Source organism: Talpa occidentalis, unplaced genomic scaffold (assembly GCF_014898055.3).
Source record: "Talpa occidentalis isolate TD23 unplaced genomic scaffold, MPIMG_talOcc4v2.1 talOcc4.2, whole genome shotgun sequence".
NCBI lineage: Eukaryota > Metazoa > Chordata > Mammalia > Eulipotyphla > Talpidae > Talpa > Talpa occidentalis.
In genome coordinates this window covers 23,746,883-23,766,701 of record NW_023602073.1, presented here as the reverse complement: position 1 = coordinate 23,766,701, position 19,819 = coordinate 23,746,883, and the positions used below count along the sequence as shown (strand labels likewise).

At 59.7% G+C, this 19,819-nt stretch overlaps 2 protein-coding genes across 3 annotated transcripts in view; one reads left to right on the top strand and one right to left on the bottom strand.

Annotated features, from left to right (window-relative positions):
• SLC22A23 (solute carrier family 22 member 23) overlaps positions 1 to 4,291 on the top strand; it is a 150,237-nt gene extending 145,946 nt beyond the window's left edge. The window contains exons 10-11 of one of the 2 annotated variants that reach the window (XM_054698427.1): positions 304 to 667; positions 931 to 4,291. In XM_054698427.1, coding sequence (XP_054554402.1) covers positions 304 to 661 — 358 coding nt within the window. In that variant the 3' untranslated portion in view covers positions 662 to 667; positions 931 to 4,291. Of the gene's footprint in view, positions 1 to 303 lie in introns of both variants that reach the window. The other variant, XM_037519187.2, reaches the window with a different exon arrangement.
• A 927-nt stretch (positions 4,292 to 5,218) lies between these two features.
• Positions 5,219 to 10,822, bottom strand: PSMG4 (proteasome assembly chaperone 4). The gene is made up of 3 exons (XM_037519189.2): positions 10,617 to 10,822; positions 7,002 to 7,077; positions 5,219 to 5,415 (listed from the first exon to the last, which is right to left on the bottom strand). Exons 1-3 carry the CDS (start codon positions 10,788 to 10,790, stop codon positions 5,294 to 5,296), a joined length of 372 nt encoding a protein of 123 aa, XP_037375086.1. The 5' UTR covers positions 10,791 to 10,822; the 3' UTR covers positions 5,219 to 5,293.
• Positions 10,823 to 19,819: the final 8,997 nt, after the last annotated feature.

The following is a 19,819-nucleotide window of genomic DNA, read 5'->3' as shown; positions in this document are numbered from 1 at the left end:
CTAAGTACCTGCGAAGTCCATCTCACCCGTCATTTAAGGGCACTGCTTCCTTGCCGACTCTCCAGCTGGATGGTCTGTCCGTGCTGGAAGTGGGGTGTCAAAGACCCCCGTCCTTCTCAGCATGCTCCTTTAGCTGTTAACGTGTCTATGTATTGTGGTGCTGCCAGGCACCAGAAGTGGCCTGAATTTCAAAATAAATTCAGTAACACGAGGTGAGAGGGAAAGGACTAGCTGAGCGCGGGCTGGCAGCCCTGCGGCGGGGCGGCTGTGGGGCGCGGGCTGAGCTGCGCTGTGCCCCTGCAGGTGCGGCGGGCTGGGGCTGGTGCTGGCCAGCGCGGGCTTCGGCATGCTGACGGCGCCCATCATTGAGCTGCACAACCAGAAGGGCTACTTCCTGCACCACATCATCTTCGCCTGCTGCACGCTCATCTGCATCATCTGCATCCTTCTGCTGCCCGAGAGCAGGAACCAGAGCCTGCCAGAGAACATCTCCAATGGGGAGCACTACACGCGGCAGCCACTCCTCCCCCACAAGAAGGGGGAGCAGCCGCTGCTGCTCACCAACGCGGAGCTCAAGGACTACTCGGGTCTGCACGACGCGGCCGCCCCCGGGGACGGGCTGCCGGAGAGCGCCACGGCCAACGGCATGAAGTCCATGTAGTTCCAGGCAGGTGGCCAGGCCAGCGGGGGGCCTCCTGTGGCTGGGGCGGGGCGCCCACCTGTGCTGCTGATGCCACCAAATTGTGAGACTGTCAAGTGGTGTGGGGAATCCTCTCTTTCCAAAACTCTGCGGATCATGTGTTTGAGGAAGCAAAGTCTTTGGAATTAGCCCTCAAAGACTTTCTTTTCTGCCATTAAATGTTTGTATTTATTTTGGTCATTTTTACGAGAAGCACTTTACTCCCTTTCCTCTCACTGATTTCGAAACAGAACCACCTCCTGACAAGGAAGAACGTGGTAGCCCTCGGAGGATGTGGCGTGTGACCAGCACTGGGCGCCCCTTCTGGCCCAGCTCTCCAGGAGGCTGGTGGCGCCTCCGTGGCCGCTGCCTGTGTGACCAGCCACCCCGCGTTTCAGGCCAGCTGGAATGTGAGCCATCAGGCTGCTCCCGGGGTGGGGTGCGTCTGGGTCTCGCAGGAGCTGGCGCATCAGGTGAGAGCTTCTGTGCCGTGTCGGGGGACAGCAGCTGGCGGGTGTCCTTCAGACCAGCCTAGTCTTTCCTTCATGCTCATCCTGTTGTACTTGAGGCTGGAAGCTCTGTGGGGAAAGCATAAAGGCTTCGTCAGTGCTTCTGGCAGTAAGGCCGCTGTTCCCACAGTCACAGCCACAACTAGCAGACACCCGGGGATCGGAGACGCGCCCCTTGCGCATCGATCCCCTCCCAGAGCTCGCTCCAGCACTACTTGAAAACATGGCTACTTTCTGAACTAAAACCACTAGAACTACTGACGTAGACAACAAAGGCAACCCCGCCAGAGAGGGGATGCTCTCAAACACGGCCCGTCCCCCCCATCTTGAGCACACACCATGTAGAAATCACCAGCCTGGATGACTGTCCCTCACTAACTCGCTGCTCAGAGCCCGGACCACCTGCAGGAGCTGTCCCCTTGCGCCTGCCACCTGCCCGCGCAGGGAGGCGCATGCAAGAGTGGCGTCTCCAGGTGAGTCCACTGGCGTCAGTCTCTTAAGCACCAAGACAAATGGAGAGAAGCAATAACCCACCAAAGTCCAGCCCACCCCCCCGGCGCCAAGGGCTTGCTGTGCTCCTGCGCCCCAACGACGACAGAGGCTTCCTTCCTCTTACCTCTCCGGGTCAGGCCAGTCCACCTGTCCAAGGGGTGCCCAGAGGAAAGGCAGAGGCTCCTCCAGGAGCCGGCAGGTGCCACCTTGGAGCAGTGCAGACACCTGGCATTTTGGACGGCCTGGGCTCTTCCTAGAATCGCCACCTCCCGCTCATGCCACGTGTCTGCCTCAGCAGGGGCCTCTCACCACTGCGAAGCCATTTGGTCTCTTCCAGCCAATGGTCGCTAGGAAACAAAGGGCCAGAGTGGGGTCAACTTCACTTCCCTCTCCCGCTCCAGCTCCCCCATCTGTCCCTCACCCTCGCCACTCACCTCTCTCCTCCGAAACCAGTGGACAGCAGCAGGCGCCCGCTGAGCAACGGTAACGCTGGTGGGGTGGCTCCGGCGCACGCAGCCTGTATCTGCTGGTGGCACTGGCGGGGGTGGGGGGCCTCCACAGCCTGGTTCAAGGACGGGGCTGCTGGGGGGGCTGTCTGGCCAGTCTTCCCCAGCTCCCTGCTCATCCTTGCTGCCCCGTTGTCTTTAAGTCGCCTTTGTTCTGTGTTTCCATGTGAGTCCGCATTCACCTTCATTTGAAAGGCCTTTCTTTGTGCCCCTGCAGCCTTTGCGTGCCAAACTTGTGAAATACTACCTTTTGCCTTTTTTAGAGTACTTACACAAAGCCACCTGGCAGCAGGCCCGCTAAGGCCAGGACATGATACACGCAGAGGCCAGGCCTGCCGGCATAGGGGGGTGGGGGTGGGAGGAGCCAGCAAGGCCCCTGGGCACACACCTGGCCGGGTATGTGTCCAACCTGACACCACCTAAGGCCTGTGAGTGCTTGTGGTCCCACACACTCTAGGGGACATGTTGAAGCTTCCCGGGCCACCAAGCTCTCCAGGGGCAGAAGGGCAGCCCTGAGAGACTCCCACTCCAGGGCCTCTGGTCTCCATCTTAAGTGACAACAGAAATGCGGGGCCAGTCCAGACGGCGCCGTCCCCAGGAGCGGGACTAGCTCGCATGATGAGCCCACGGTGGGCCGGGCTCTTCAACCAGTCTCCCGGGTATGGGCAACGCCAACTTGCTGGCGGTTGGTAGGAGGCATCCCTGGGCCGGGGGCCCTGGTTCTGGCATCTGGCGTCCGGCATCCAGCGGCCTCAGGATAAGGAGCGCAACTGTGGTGGCACCGGCTCAGCTGCAGGTCACCTGACGCTCCGAGGAGCACCTTTGCAAAACGAAGCCAAAGCAGTAAAGCTGCCCGGTGGGCCGAGCCCCCTGAAGCCCCGTACCAGTGAGAAGGGCGCCGGCCCGCCTGACCCCACCCAGTCCTGCCTCACTCTGGGTGGGAGGAGGCTGCATGGCTGCTCAGCCCTGCTTCCTCCTGCTCTGGGGAGCACTTCTCAGGCACCTGCCATTCCACATCTGCCCTCCAACCACCCCCACCCCTACTCCCAAGTGCTGCCACCGCTCCGGTGTGGGTAGGGGGGAGCTGTGGCACTGTAGGCACAATGGGAATTCCCTACACAGGGTGGGAGGGGCCTCCTTCTGTTCTCTTCCAGAAGTCTGTAAGGAACCCCAAACATTAGCACCGGAGACAAACAGGAAACTGTCCTTAAGGGTTTTGTTTTCTACAAAGGGGGTCACCACTCAAAAGGAGAGGAAGGGGGCTGCTGAGTCGGTTTGGCCACAGAGCAGAGACAGCAAAAATACGCCTTGGGAAGGAAGCGCTGCCACTTTCTACAGCCAAACCAGACAGTGGCATCACCCCGGCCCCACCCCGCGCGCGTGCCGGGAAGGCCCAGGCTTCCTGTCTCAAGGGCACCCCGCTTTCATATGTGTTCTGGAAAAGCAGCACTGTGTGTCCTGTCTAGTGGGGGATACCCCAGTCCCTCCCGCGCCCCCAGCGGTGGTCTCTTGTGTCGGGGCTGTGTCCTGTGCACATCCGCGGGGCCTGGAGGTGCTTGCTCACAGCACAAGCCTCAGTCGAGCTCCCAAGTGTCGTTCAAAGCTAAATGTCTGCATGATGTCACACCTGTTGTACCTTCGGGGAAGATTTGTATGTAAATGTACAGAAATAAAAATGTCGCCCCATTAACAAATTTCCTCTGGAATGTCTTCCCTACCTCATCTGATGGTACCCAACGAAGGGCATTTCACGACCATTGACTACAAGTAATAAAAACTCTACCTGTTTATCCAGATCTCACTGCGTCCCTCCTTAGCGCCTGTGCCTGATGCTGGCTCTCCCGGGGACAGTGGGGGGCCTCTCTCTGCCCGGGCTGTCCCAGTCTTAAAGGCAGGCGGAACCCAGACACAGGGGCCAGCGGTCAATCTTGGAGTCTTTTCTCCCGTGCGCTGACGTCCTGCTGACCCAGGGCCTGCTGCTCCCTAGAGAGGTTGAGAACTGATTCTCTTACACTGTGACTCTGTGAGGAAAGACTGGTACCCCAAATCCTAATGTCGTATTTTTTAACAAAAAAAAAAACTATTTCTTTAATAAAGTATTTATACCAAACTCCTCTCTCCATAGCCCTGGTTTTGTGTGACTTACTCTCCCGCAGAGCGCCCGCTGGGCTTTCCGCGCCACCTCGAGGCTGGTGAGGCCTCGGCGAGGAGCAGGGCCAGTCTGCAGAGGAGGAGCATGTCCTGAACCCCGACCCCACCACCGGTCCACTGGGGTGTCACCAGCCCTGGCACCCACGGGCCTGAACGGAACTCTGTCACTGCACAAAGCGTGCGACGGGTTCCTGACCATCCACTGCTAGTAACAAAAGGGGTCCAAGTGGACCCTCAAAGAGCTGCCAGCCCACCTCAACCTTGCCTGGGCTAAGCAGCACCTGGAGCTTTGCAACTCCACAGAAGTCAGGCTCCAGGATGAGCAGCCTCTGGCCCATGAAATAGTAACTCTGGAAAAGGGAGGAAGGATCGGAAGGAAGCATGCGGTGCCAGAGGCTGAATTCACCACGCGGAGAGGCGGAGGCTGACGGGGCAAAGCAGGGACCTGGCAGGAGGGAGGAGGAACTGCAGGGAAGCAGGGAGGAGCCCGAGCACCTGGAGCCACAGAAGTAAAGTTGCTAGAACCACAGCTGACACTTGCCCGGGGCAGTGAGGGTTTGCAAGTCCTGTCTGCGCATTTCATCCTACAGCAACAGTGAGGTGAGCTCACACCCCAGGGAGGGCCCCACACGACCACCCTCCTGGTGCACAAGGGGAGGTCAGCCACGGGACGGACACCACAGTCCTGCTGATGGAAGCCTTTGCTGGGTTATTAAATTCGCCCCTGACTGCATCCTGCTGGGAGCCCCGCTGTGGCTCTGAGCAGCCCCTGAGGAAGCACAGCACGGCCCCTCATCCGTCCCGGGGCCACCACACATGCTGCGGGGGGAGGGGGGAAGTGAGATGAACCCGCCAAAGACAAAAAATGCGAACACACTGACCTGCTGATGGTGAAATTCAACCCGTTTATTTAAACGCAGGTGGGACATAGACCACATGCCCCGCTTCTCCCACAGCTAGAACTTCTCCGGGAAAGCCTCCATCTCCTCCTTGATCCTGTTCTCCACCAGCAGCGCGAAGGTGCTGTCTGTGTTCTGAAGGTTGTAGCTGACGAACACCTGCTTGTTGGTCTTCCTGGCTGAAAGGAGCAAATGCAGACACGTGACTGCAGCCCCACACCCGATGGGGACACCCGGCTCCAGGGAGATGACAAACTCCCCGTCCCAACTTCATGGCGGGTGCATGGGCCCATCTGGGGGCCTCTGAAGAACAGCTCTTCAAATATAGTCCCCCGTCAGCCACACTAACAGGGACCCCTGAACCAGAAAGGCTGGCAGGCAAGAGGCAATGTCCAGGAATCTATGGTAATTTCCCACCCGGGGCAGAGGGGGGACACCTACACCCCAGAGCCCTGACCCCACCACAGACAGACAGACAGACAGACACACACACACACACACACACACACACAAACACGCTGCCGGTGACCCTAAGTAAAGGGGGCGCAGTGAGCAGAGGGGAGGCCAGCGTCTGTCCCGTGACACCCCACTCCCCCTGCCCTTCTGCAGCAGCAGGAAATTCCCTGTGCCAAGGGTGGTCACATCAATTTAGCCGCTCTACTTGCTAAGATGGCGCCTTACAGGAAGAAACACTGTGTGGGCATCGTCCGCCCAGCAGAGCAAGAGCGCAGCGAAGAGGACCCCACCCACACCAAATGCTCCAAGCCTTCTGGGGCAACTCTAACTCCCCTTCTCCAACCTCCTTCCATCTTCTGTAAGAGACACCTCTCTCCCCTCACTCCCTGTCTCACCATTGGCCATGGTTAGCACTGCAAGGCCCAGCCCCAGGCTTGCAATGGCCCCAGGGCACAGGTGGGCCAGACAGCCTCTCACTGTTCCCGCCCAGCACACTGCTGACACTGCACTCGCCTCTCATGTGCCTGCCTTGGCGGGAAGGGCCGAGCGCTGCCAGCTTGTACCCACATAGGCCAGAGCAGGCCCTTCCTCAATATACGACCTTAATAAGCTGGCCGGGGTATCTGTCTTCACAGCAGTTCTGCTTCAGTGTACTGTGGGTTATTATAAGTGGGTGTAAACCACATGAGAAAAATGCTGAGTGAAAAGTGCTGTGGATGAGCATGGTAGGCACCCACGCACAAGGGATCAGGATGGTCAGCACAACCTTGACCTGAGTGCTTCAAGGTCAAGGCTGCTGGCCATATACCCCCAGCACAGTCGGGACTCCAAAGCCAAGACTGGAGAGGGACTCCCCATCCCTCAGCGTCTCTGGGCACCCTGAGCCGGCCCAGCCTCACATGCAAGGGCCGACACCTTTGCCTGGCCCCTGAGCGCTGACAGGAAGCATGCTGGCATGGAGGCAGGGCCTCCGCCTGTGTCCCGCTCAGTACCCGCCCTGCACCATACTCTCCCCCAAGCTCTGACAATGCCATATGGAGGCAGCCAGGCCCCACCTGCACTCCTGTCATGCACTCCTGGGGCGGTAACGGGCCCTCAGGTAGGAGCAGTTCCCATCACCAGCAGCCTGGACACCCCACACAGTGGTCCCTTGGGACCATGCTGCCTGAGACAGTGGTGGGCATGACACTCCCCCCTTAGGGCGACCCACACACAGATGTCTGTGCGTGCCCTGCACAGCCAGCCGCTCGCTCGCTCGCTCGCTCGCTCTCTCTGGTGGGTCCACAAGGCAGGCCGGCCGGATACATACCTAAGCGTTGGGCAAGGCCGGTGGAGGTGGTGTCAGACGTGTCGCCGAGGAGGGAGGTGGACACTGGGATTGGGTCCTGAAAGCAAAACAAAGAAGGTGAGGCACTTCCCCAGAGAACGGCCAGCCCAACTCCTGAGCCTGTGCGCGCAGCTCCGGGAAGTCAGACACGTTCACCAAGAGTGACCAGCAGGAGGCTGACCACAGGCTCGTGAGGGCCTGGGCGGGGCAGGCGGAGAGGCTGGCTCTGGTGCCATGGTGCCTTCCAGAACGGAATTCACAAGCTGGAATTAGCTTGTGCTAGCCTGGGAAACGCCACTGCGGGGCGAAGGGCAACATCATGAGCAGTAAGGACACAAAGGAGGACAAGCAGCAGCCAGTCACGGCTCCGGGTGACCGCACTTTGAGTCCCTCTGGCCTGGGAGGACACATGAGCCTGAAAAGGCAGGTGGTCTGATCACCTCATCTAGACTGGTGAGAAAACACAGGGCTCCCTCCCCTGGAGGTTGTCCAGGCAGGCAGCTTGATCTCCTCATCTGGGCCAGCAAGAGAACACAGGGCTCCATTCCCTTGGAGGTTTTCTGGACTCCTCGGGGTCAGTAAGGACCCTATTAGCCACCAGCCATCAGCATCCGAATAACAAATAAAAACTTCTCAAAGCACTTGACCGATCCTCATTTCAGACAAAAAGCAGTAAGACTAAAATAAATGTGGATCTCATGAAATCTAGACGTAATCTTCCAATGACCGCGGACATCCCGGCCCATTCTGCAGGAATCCAGGGCTTCCTGCCTTAAGCTGTAGGGCCTGCACCTCCATCTCCAGCCAACCCAGTCCTCTGTCCCCGGAGGGCCACATCAGGCACATGATGTGGCCATGGGGGGGACTCAACTTCCCACAGGTCTGACAACTGACACTGTCCCCTTTTCCTGTTCCTGTTCCTTGGTGGCATGTGACCTTCCAGTCAAGAAAATACGGCCTTCTGGGGGCTACAGCTACCAAGTGGTCAAACCGCCAGAGCCACACGGGAGAAGTGGAAAGTTACCCAAGCAGCGGCCCGTGGCCTGTGTCACCCATGGGGACAGGAACCTTCATAGGACAGAAGGCAGCTGAGGGCACCCCTCCCCCACCCAAGACTTTTCCCTTCCCCACCTCCAAGGAAATACCTGGAAAGTAGGGACCCACCTGCTGACACCCACCAGAAAGGAAAGGAAAGAAAAACCCTACCCAGGAAAAGACCAGGAAGAGGGGAGAAGGCAGGAGAGGGGCCCTGCTGGAGGACACCAGGAGTCACTCTCAGAGGCCAGCTCCTTCCTGAGGCATCAGCCAGGTCAGGTCCCACCTGATGGTTCACTGGCTTCCCGCCACCCCTGGGGGGAGCCCCTCTATTACAGTCCTTGCTTCCTGACTGGCTGCAGGGTACTGGAGTCCTGGGGAGGAAGAGGGCGGCCCACTTATTCAACAAAGATTAAATGAGCAGCTGCCAAGCACAGAACACAGACCTCACCACCACTACCACACCCCCCCCCCACCAGACCAGGGAGGAGACTGACAATGACCTAGAGAGGGGTGTGACTGGCATGGCAGCGCGGCCAGTGAGCTAGAGGCCAGTGAGCGGGCAGGGCCCAAGGAGCAAGAAAGTCCTACCAGGTGATAGGCCTGGGGGTCATCAGGAAGTCTCGGGTCTGTGCTCTGAGTTGACCCCTTGAAGGGTCTGGAGCAGAAGGCGGCCAGTCTCTAAGGGCAGCTGGTTGTCCCATGGAGAGCTGGGCAGCAATGTGTAGCCTCCAAAAAAATACACCCCCAGCCTCACCCCTAACATCTGTGAGTGTGATTTTATCTGGAAAAGGGGTCTTGTGCAGATAAACTTTGGATGTATGTTAAGATGAGGTCATGCTAGGGAAGACCTAAATCTATTATGATGGGTGCCCCTGTAAGAGGAGATGCACAGAGCAGAGACTGAGGTAATGGAGGTGCCAGCACAGACCAGAGGCTAGGAGGGGGCCTGGGATGAGCTCTCAAGAGGTGCAGAGGTGCCAGCCCTGGAGCCAAGGGGCCACACCTTGAGTTCAGGCTTCTGGCCCCCAGAACTTCAAGAATAAATCTATCTTAAGCCTGTTTGTGCCATCCTGTAGAGCAGTTCCAGGAAATGCAGGGAGCATGGGGAATGGCCAAGGAGGAGGAAGTGCTCCCACCTGGCCCTGGGAGACCTGGAGCAGGAGGAGGAAGAGCTGGAGTCCCGCTGTGCTGTGACTGACAGCAGCGCCGCCTGGGCACGGACATGCTGACACTGGCTGGTGGAACACAGTGGGCAGAGAGGAATCAAGGGTGACCAGAGACTGGGCCGGCTGTGGGGGAAAGGGTCTGAGGGAAGAAATCAAAAGTTGGGTTTCAACACACTATGGAATATATTCAATCTGGAGGAAAGATGAAGTGCAGCGTGTAAGCTAGATGGGAGGCGTCCAAAGAATGACATGCAGTAAAGCAAGTCACAATGATAAAACCCAAAACTGCACATTTATATTACAGACAATTCGATAAAGTAAAATATTTACAAAAACTATTAAAGGCAGTGAGGGCTTTGGAGTTAAAGAGGAAGGAGGGAGAAAGGGAGAGGGGACACACGGGATGGGGGAGGAAACAGAGATACTCGTAAAACATCAGAACGGGAAATTTTTGTTTCAAAAAGAAAAATAAATGGAGCAAATGCTACTTTATTTTCTTAAAATTTATAAAGTTGTATTAATAGATTTCAAGCAAAAAAGCATGAGTAGGAACTAGTAAGCATAGAATGGTAAGGAAAAAGATAAAGTGGTGCATTTAAAATATCTAAAACAAAACTAGGCAGAGTGTGGAATCAACCATGATGGATCCTGGTCTTAAGCAACCTCCAGACTCGCCTTAGAAAGAGAGTGAGGTCTTGAATTAGTCTCGTGTGGGCCTGTTGACTTCCACGTGGAGAAGGAGTTGCAAGTTCAGGGAACAGAAGTGTCAGCAGAGGCAGGGCAGGGCAGCTAAGGGGTGGGGGTGGGGGAGCGTACAGAAAGTCTGGAGAGCAGGAGCCAGCAGAGGTGCTGGAGACAGCGAGGAGTGAGGGCCCCAGGGGGAGAGGGGAGTGCTACCAGGGGGCCTGCCCGAGGAACCCAAGGCTGGCCTGCCTGACCACGCCCCTCCAGGTGCTGCGGCCCAGATCTACTCCCCAGTTCCCTATTATCACAGGAATTATTCTGGAGAGCCCCGAAGGTGCCATGGACCCAGAGACCTGCAGAACAGGGACCGCAAGCCACAGACTCCAGGCGGGCACCCGGCACACCTGTGGCCCCTTCCAGTAGCCGCCCTAGCCCAGCGCCCAGACACTACAGTCACCATCCCGCCCAGAGGCCCCCCACCCCCTACTGACGCCCCCATGCCTCCCTCCCGCCCCTTTAGCCCCCGCCCCACACAGTCCTTCCCCATCGCACCACAGCCCCTCCGGGGCCCTCCTCCACGCCCAGCCCCTCTCAGGGACCCCCGCGTCCACCTCCCCCAGGCCCTCTCAGGGAACCCCGCGTTCCCCTCTCACGCCCAGCCCCCCTTGGGGAGCCCCCCCCGGCGCCCCAGCCCGCCCGCGGCACTCACGTAGCGGTTGCACATGGCCACGGCGAGGTTGCGCAGGTGCGGCGTGGCCCCCACCCACAGGAAGAGCGAGTCCGTCAGCCGCATGACGTGGAAGTGGACGAGCTGCTCCCACAGCCTCGCGCTGAAGTTGTGCAGGGAGACGTCCCCAGCCGCGGCGGCCCCGGGCGCCTCCATGCTCCACGGGGGGACCGGCCCGCGCGCAAAGACCCGCGCCGCGCCGTAACCGCGCCGGGCCAGGCCGGAGCAAGCGAGCGCCGAGAGGCCGATCGCGCCGCGGCTTTCGATCCGGGCGCGGGCGGGACCGAGGAGCGGAGCGGGGCCTGAAGGGGCGGGGCCAAGCTGGGAGAAGCGGGGTCTAACCCGGAGTAGGCGGGGCCTGGCCAGGAGGGGCGGGGCCAGAAGGCAGGGCGGCCCTTGAGGGACGGGGCCTGGAGGGGAGGGGCTGGGCCGGAGGCATGGCGGGGCGGGGCCTGGCCAGGAGGGGCGGGGCCAGAAGGCAGGGCGGACCTGGAGGGGCGGGGCCTGGCCAGGAGGGGCAGGGCCGGAGGCATGGCGGGGCGGGGCCTGGCCAGGAGGGGCGGGGCCAGAAGGCAGGGCGGACCTGGATGGGGCGGGGCCTGGTCAGGAGGGGCGGGGCCGGATGCATGATGGGGCGGGGCCTTCCATGAGGGGCGGGGCCTGAGGCCGGGCCTGTTCGCTCTCGCCCGCAGGCAGGCAGGACGCGCTCACCACCACCGCCTCGGGGCCCAGGCTGGCGTCCGGCAGTGACCTCGGGAGTCCCCGGAGCCCGGCAGACTCGCCCTCGCGGTTCCCTCCCCCCTTCACCCCGATTATTACCGACATGTAGCTCTGACCTGCAGGTGCGGCATCTTCCCAAGTCGAGACTCGTCGCTGGACACACACACCTTTCATCAGTTCCTCCAGCGCCGGAGCAGCCCCCAGCAGGCCGCTCCCTGCAGCCTGCGCTCCGGGAAGCCCTGGAAGTAACTCTCAGAACCTGCCATGCAGCGAGGAAGTCTGGCCTTGGCTGCGGGGCTGCGGGGTGGCCTGCCTGGACCCCGACTCCCTACCCCACCCCCAGCGCAATCCGCAGGAGTCGGGCCTCGGGTTGACCTTTCCAGCTGAGACTCAGGTTCCTCATCAGCAAAAGGGACACAGAACAGGCACCTCTTGGCGGGGGAGGGCGGTGGATCGTGGCCTTCATTGTCCCTGCTGAGGGACCTTTAACTGGAGGCATCTTGAGAATTGAAGTAAGCCTTCCACCTGTCAGAGAGTGTCTGTCTGCAAGCAAGCAGGGCCTGGGGGTCAGATTCCGCGACAACTGTTGGGTTTTAAGTGAAAACTATTAGAGTCCTGCCTTTTCAATCTCTGATATGGTTAAGTTGATTACATTGAAATTGAACAGTGTATTTTTATGGGTCTGTTTCCATAATATAATTTTCAGGTCAATTTTTCTTATATGTTTTGTCTTTTTTTTAATTCAGGTCAATATTAACACTTTATTAAGGTAGAGCTGACACGCAATAACTGGACGTATTTGCAGTATAGAAATTGACTTTTTTTTTTTTTAGAAGTTGACATTTTGACACACGTGTAATCATCTCTGGAACCCAGACAGTGAACAGGGTCACCACCCCAAGATTTCCTCAAGCCCTTGGTAATCCTCCTTGTCCCTCCTGCCACCACTGGTCTGCCTGTTGCCACTACAAATTAGTTTGCATCTTCTAGGGTTTTATATAAATGGGATCACACATACACTATGTACAATTTTTGTGTCTGCCTCTTCACGTGTAATACATTGAGACTCATGGTGTTTACGGGTATCGGCAGTTAGCTCACTTTTATTGCTGAGTGGTATTCAGTTGTGTGGGTGCACCCCTATTTATTTACCCCTTCACAGGGGTAAATTTTATTTAAGCCTTCACAGACGTTTATTTGGGCTGTTTCCAGTTTGGGGATATTACAATAAAGCTACTCTGAACATTTTGCTTTCATTTTGTGTAAATATCTGGGAACAGAATGGGTGTATCCCATGCTACTGTGTGACTTTTTAAGACTGTTCCACAGTGATTGTACCATGTACATTTCCATCAACAGCCTGTGACTGATGAACCTCAATTCATAACTGACACCACAGACAAAAATGAACTCACTGTAGACCTAAACCTAATCCAAGGAAAAAGATAGGAGAAAACTTTTGCAACTTTTAAATGAAGACTTCATAGATAAAACACTAAAAGCACGATCTGCATATGGACATTTTGATAAACTGGACTAATGCAGTGGTGGGGGAGGGTTCTCCCCCACACTTCAGGGCCCCTTTTGTACCCTCCAATGCTTTGTTCCTCTAGAAAAAAGCACAGTTTTTTAAATGGCAAGTTTATCTCTAAAGGATCTCAGAGAATTAAAGCACTAGTTAACACCCTGTGGTGTCAACCCCACAGCTGGTTTTTCCCATTGTAAGGCAAGGGCCTGCCTTAAGTTTTGGCATGGAAGCAGCCACTTCAAAGGGGACCAGCTCAGTCCTCACATTGCCAGCCACAGTGTTCTCCCTGTACCCTAACCCTCCCGAAGCCCACATTCAGCAGGTGACCCTGCTTCTAATGTACCAAAAAAAAAAAAAAAAAGTGATGATGCTTAATTTCCCCAACTCCTTGTCCTGCTACTGAAACCCTTGTCTTTATCTGACCCCACCTTCTCCTCCCAGTCCCCATCTCAGTGACACGCGCTCCTCTTGTCCAAGGTTAATCTATTCCTGGTGCTCTGAGCCTTCTGCCACCTCAGGAACCTCCCTGCCTCCACTGTGGTGACTATGAGAAATGTCCCCAGGTCCCTCTTCGAGAAAGGACTCATCCCACCGCTGGGAATTCTCTTGGGGAGAGCAGTCCTCCAGGTGAATGAGGGAGGACACAGCCTAGGGGGCTGTGGGGTAGTTTTAGGGGGCATGACTGGCAGTGAACCTGCCTGCTGGGACACCCCCTCCAGAGTCTGCACACCCCCTCGGGGCAGGCGCCACAGACTGTGAACAAAACAGCCGCAGGAGCAGGGAAGCCCATTTAACGAAGTTGATCTTGCTGCCACCACCACCAAATGCCGTGCCTGCTAAGAGGGGCCAGACTGGGCTCGCTGGAGCACATCCCCCCGAGAGAGTCCAGGCCGAGGCAGCACAGTGGTAGTGGTAGATTCTTTCCATCCGCAGGGGCCGTCAGTTTGTTCAGACAGACAGAAAGAGAACCACGTTTGGGCTGTGGGTTTGACCTTTCTGTCCACAGGTGCCTCAGCAAATGCTCACGGACCACGTGACCGTCCCACACGGTATCCCCCTAATGCCCCGTGAGACAAGGAGAGACGGAGAGAGCCCAGACGCCCAGGCCATTGGCACTCGCTGCCGCCCAGATGGCCATTTGTGAGGCCACGGCACCTGTCTTCAGGGCCCTGTATATGCTGGAACCAATGTCCCTGGTGGGGGGAACCAAAGGAGTCAGGGGTCCTGGCTGGGGTAGGCTTAAGGGCAACCCCACTTACCTTCATTTCCAAGCCCCATTTATGAGTTTGTGTTCCCCAAATCTGCACTGATGAACTGCAGGAAGAAAGGCCCATTTCCCAAAGGGGGAATCTCCACCATGGGACCCAGCAACTGTCCTGCTAAGCAGCTGTCACTGAGGCCACTGGGCCCCAGGGTCGCCTTGTGTGCAGAGCCCGGGGTGTAGAAAGAAGGGTCACTAGTGGGTAGGGACCCGCCTGGTCATCAGGAGGAGGCAGAATGCCGTCACCTGGTGGGCCCCCCCAGTAATCTACGTGATGCCCTTTGATTCTCCCCTGCCCAGGTGACAGTTAATGCACCAAACAGCAAGTCTGGCCAAAGGGGTGGGCGCCGAGGCAGGGGAACCAGTTAGGAGGTGAGCTGAGGGCCTCCCTGGTGGCACAAGGGGTTAAGCACAGCACTATGAAGCTATCCTCGGCCTCTGTGGTTTGACCCCCAGATGGCCAGGGAGCAACCCACATGGTGCTGCAGTCCTCTCCTGACTTGCCCGCTGCCCCCCTCAGCAGTGTATTTCGTCAGTCTGCCTGTTCTGCTTCCCACTCTGTCTCTGGTGAATCCCCCCACCCCCCGCACCTCTGGCCTGTACCCTAGCTCTTGTATGCATAAATAAATGAATCTTCAAAAAAAAAAAAGGTTCGCTGAGTCTGGCAAGAGACTGCAGTGGCGATGGTGGGAGGTGAATGGAGAACTCTGCTCATGTTACTTCCATTCTTAAGAAAATTCTCAGTGACATTTGGTTTAAACACCTCTGCAGACATCTGAGATCCCTCACTCTGCTCACTTAGCTGCCTGCTGCTTCCTGTCTATCCCTCACCCCACCTGCTGACTCTGTGCTCTGGTGACCCTGAACTCTGCAAGGCAGCCAGACCCACCCTGCCTGTCTGTCCTGGGCACCAATGTCCCTTGCCTGGGCCTGCCCCAGACTTACCTGCTGGAGAAGCTCCTCTTCCCATCACCACCCCTGAGGGGAGTCTTCCCTGCCCCAGAAAGGCTGGCTGCCGCCTCTGACTTTTCACTGTACGGCCCACGCAGCATCCTTCTATAACCCAGCCTCCTGCTCTCACTTCTTCCTTCTCAGGAAGCTCTTAGGGGCAGCGACAGGGTCTCAACCTGCAGAGAGCAGACAAGAAGCATCGGGGTAGAGTGGTGCAGTGAGGGTGTGCATGCTGCAAGAAGAAGAAATGAGGCCGCCTCGGGCCCGAGGCTTCTGTCCCCCCTCTCGTCTTGTAGGTCTTAGTTCCCGGGGCTGTAAGTTGGGAAGACTGCGAAATCTCCAAGGCACCCTGCAGATCAGAGAAGCGCGCGGGCGCCCAGGGCCCCGGCCGGGAGAGGCCGCAGTGCCGCGGGAGGCCGCTAGGTGGCGAGCGCGCGAGGCCGGCCTCCCTGCGCCTCCCTGCACGCGGGGCCGCGGCCGTCTGGGCTCCGGACGCTGCCGTGTCCGAGTTCGCGGGCGAGCCGCGGCCCCTGTTCCCCAGGCACCCCGGGGCGCGAGCACCCGGCGCAGGCTGCCATGACGGCCGACCGGGGCCTCGGCGTCCTGGATTATCCTCTTTGTGCCCCAGATTGGGGTGCGAGCCTTTGTCTGATGACGGTGTCATTGAGAGCCAGAATTACAGGATTTTTTTTTTAAGATTTATTTATTTATTTATACAGCACTGGGTACAGTCAGAAGCGCGGGAGGGTGAGAGAATTCACCAGAGCCAGAGCGGGGAGCAGAGCAGGCAGAGGGACCGAAGCACACTGCTGAGGGGAGCAGCGGGCGGCAGGAGAGGTCTGCGCGCCATGTGGGACACCCCCCCCCCTTGGTGGCCGGGGAGCAGCCGGGGATCGAACCGGCGCCGCAGAGGCCACGGGCAGCTTCGCAGCCCAGAGACCCAGCGCTCAACCGCTGCGCCACCAGGGGAGGCCCAGAATTACAGGGTCTTAGATGGATAAGAAAATGCTCTACGAGCAAAGGAAGAGACAAGGTGCAGGCAGAATCAGCCCTAGAATGGGGGTCGCAGAGGGGGAGGGGCCGTGGACGGGATGGGGGCTTCTGGGGGCGCGGGGTGCAGCAACACACCCCTGAAGACGTGTGGGCCGGCGCCCCTAGATGGTGCACAGTGTTGTAAACCAGCAGGACCGCGATAAGTTAATATAAGATTTTAATTAAAAAAGTGTGAGATCTTGAAAAGGCATAACCAGAGACATTCACCGCAGCGACAGGATTTAAGGTTCTGAGCTTAAAAATGCTGATGTCCGACTGTAAACTAGTAAGACCTTTTCCATTAAAGAGGGAGGGAGGGAGAGAGAGGAGGAGGAGGGAGGGGGAGGGGAGGAGGGAGGGAGAGGAAGAAGAGGGAGGGGAAGGGAGGAGGGAGGAGGGCAGAGGAGGAGAGTGGGAAGGAGGGAGGGAAGAGGGAGGGGAGGAGGGAGGGAGGGAGGAAGGAAGAGGGAGGGAGGAGGGAGGGGAGGAGGGAGGGGAGGAGGGAGGGGAGGGGAGGAAGGAGGAGGAGGAGTGGGGAGGAGGAGGGAGGAGGGAGGGGAGGAGGGAGGAGGGGAGGAGGGAGGAGAGAGGGAGGGGAGGAGGGAGGGAGGAGGGAGGGAGGGGAGGAAGGAAGAGGGAGGAGGAGGGAGGGAGGAGGGAGGGGAAGAGGAGGGGAGGAGGGAGGGAGGGGAGGAAGGAGGAGGGGGGAAGGAGGGAGGGGAGGAAGGAGGGAGGGGGGAGGGAGGAGGAGGAGAGTTGGGAGGAGGGAGGGAGGAGGGAGGGGAGGAGGGAGGGGAGGAGGCATGGACGGAGGGGAGGAGGGAGGGGAGGAGGGAGGAGGGAGGAGGGTGGAGGAGGAGAGTGGGGAGGAGGGAGGGAAGAGGGAGGGGAGGAGGGAGGGAGGGAAGGAGGGAGGGGAGGAGGGAGGGAGGAGGGAGGATGGTGGACGAGGAGAGTGGGGAGGGAGGAGGGAGGGAGGAGGCGGCAGGGGAGGAGGGGAGGAGGGATGGACGGAGGGGAGGAGGGAGGGGAGGAGGAGGAGGGGTGGAGGAGGAGAGTGGGAGGAGGGAGGAGGAGGGGGGAGGGAGGAGGGAGGGAGGGGGGAGGTAGGGGAGGAGGGAGGAGGATGGAGGAGGAAGGTGGGGAGGAGGAGGGAGGGGAGGAGGGAGGAGGATGGAGGAGGAAGGTGGGGAGGAAGGAGGGAGGGGGAGGGAGGGAGGAGGGAGGGGGAGGAGGGAGGGAGGGGAGGAGGGAGGGAAGAGGGAGGGAGGAGGGAGGGGAGGAGGGAGGGGAGGGAGGGGAGGAGGGAGGGGAGGGGGAGGAGGGAGTGAAGGGGAGGAGGGGGAGGAGGGGGAGGGAGTGAAGGGGAGAGGGAGGGAGAGGAGGAGGGAGGGGAGGAGGGAGGGGAGGAGGGAGGGGAGGAGGGAGGGGAGGGAGGAGGGGAGGAGGGGTGAAGGGAGGAGGGAGGAGGAGGGAGGGAGGGAGGGGGGAGGAAGGGGAGGAGGGAGGGAGGGAGGAGGGAGGAGGGGAGGAGGGAGGGAGGGGAGGAGGGAGGGAGGGGAGGAGGGAGGGAGGGGAGGAGGGAGGGAGGGGAGGAGGGAGGGGAGGAGAGGAGGGAGGGAGGGGGAGAGGAAGTGGCTTGTGAGAGGACATCTGTCAGCTCCCAGGTGAGGCAGGGGCTCCCTGGTGCACAGCTCCTGCACATCCACAGCCCCACCAGCGGGTCATCGGACCATCCGGGAGTTCACAGCCTCTCAGGAGTCTCTTGTGGGGCCTTGGGCCAAATCAGTTCCCAGCTCCATCTTGCTGGGGGGGCACCACAACAGGCTGGGTGGAGACTGCGGGTTACGCTGGCCCCGCGGCACCCAGAGCCAGGGCTTCGTGCACCAAAAGCCCCCTTTGCCCAGGCCGGATGTGCAGCTCAGAGGGGAGGGGAGGGGCAGGAGGGAGGTGGAGACGCAGCTCCTTGAGGAACTTGGAGGGGGAAGCTGCAGTGCTGGGCCTGCCTTTGGCTGCGCCCACCTGGAAGCGACCTGCCCATCTTCCGTAGCCCATCACGGGAGAAACAGTCTCCGTGGCTGCCTGCCTTTGGGCGTGGGGAGGGGCTGTGTGCACGTGGTGGGGCGCAGAGAGAAGTTGGATGAGCACCCTGTTCCTGCCCGCGTGACAAGTCAGCACCTCAAACGGTCCAACGTTTTCAAGTCCTGCTCTCCCCTGAAGCGAACACGGCAGTTCACATTCTGCTCCAAGCCCGACAAGCCACAGCTCGAAGGCAGGACAGGAGGGTCCCTCCTGTCCCGCGACTGTGGTGAACTGACCACGTCCATCTGGAGTGACCTGCCCCACAAGCACACCCCCCACCTTCTCGAGGTCCCCGGGCACAGGCAGCACCGCCACTTCCTCCTCCTCACACACCGCCTGCGTCAGCGCACAGACGTGGCCTGCAGCAACTGTCTCCACACCCCCTGACCGCCCCGCCGCCTCTGCTCCGCTCTGCAGCAAGCTCGGCGTCTCTCCGGCGTCTCTCCCCCTTCCTCTCGGCCACAGCCTGTGGTCTGGCCGCGCTGCCCCTCGTGAACTGCCCCCACGGGTAACCCGGGACCCGCCCTCTCAGCGCCCCTGCGGGCCCGGGGTCTGGCCTCAGTCATGGTCCAGGTCCCAGCCCCTGGGACTGAGGTAGGCCCGGGGGCACCACTCCCCTCAGCACAGCCCGGATGGAGGATTCCCCACTCGTGTCTCTGCAGCCAGCGCCGGCCCCTGCCCCTGCCCTGCCCCTGCCCCAGCCCAGCCCCGATGTCCCGGCTGCCCTCCCAGCATTCCACCCGCCCTCTCCTTAGTGAGGGTCCCCCAAGCGTGCCTTTCCCACAGCCTTCCCCACCTCAGGGTGCGCCGAGAAATCATCGGGCTGCAATGTAGTCAAAGGGCCTGTTCCGAGGCCAGGAATACCCCCCCGGCCTGGGCCCAGAGGGCGGCCCCGGGGTCAGAGGACGGGTCGCTGGAAAGGCTCAAGCTGGGTGGCGATCACTTGCGAAACGCGTGGCCTAAGTCCACTGTCCTCGAGGGGCAGGCGAGGGCCTCCCAGCGGACGCCTGCAGTGTGGGGGCTGCCGCGCCGTCAGCAGGTGACCCCGGGTCACGGCCACCCCCAGCGCAGCGGTGAGGTGGCGGGGAGGCCAGGCGCCGTCTGTTGACTGAAAGCAGGTTCCAGGCCGTCCGGTCAAAACCCAGCCGGCTCCTGGACGGCTCTCCCTCACCCCTCCCCAGCGGCTCCAGCCCCGCTGCTCTCGCATCACCTGCCACCGTCTCCGCGGTCTCCTCAGACGCAGCCCCCCTGTGCCAGCCGCCCTGCCTCAGCCCCGCAGTGTGCCAGCCAGAGCCAGCCTTTCGAAAGTCCCCGTCAGTCCTTGCATCCCCCAAAGGCCAGTGCTCCCCAACCCAGCTCCGCCCACCCGCCCTCGGCCCGATGCGGCTGCCCTGCTCACGCCTCGCAAGTGCCCACAGTGGCCTTGCCTGCCGCCCTGCCCCCGCGGCTGCCGTCCCCAGAGGAAAATCGCTGCCCAAGCTGATGTCATCAGGCTCCGGATCAAAGGAAAAGGAGGCAAGGCCATCACCTGGCTCCACGGGGGGAGAGAGCGTCAGGTTCTACACTCTGACTCATGGTCAGGGAGGGATTTTTCTGGTGACTCTTGCAAAA

Coding starts and splice junctions, on each gene's coding strand:
- PSMG4 (XM_037519189.2), bottom strand. CDS start 10,790: ATGGAGGCGCCCGGGGCCGCCGCGGCTGGGGACGTCTCCCTGCACAAC. Junction 7,078..10,616: donor TGGCCATGTGCAACCGCTAC/GTGAGTGCCGCG, acceptor TTTTGCTTTCAG/GACCCAATCCCAGTGTCCAC. Junction 5,416..7,001: donor CGGCCTTGCCCAACGCTTAG/GTATGTATCCGG, acceptor TGCTCCTTTCAG/CCAGGAAGACCAACAAGCAG.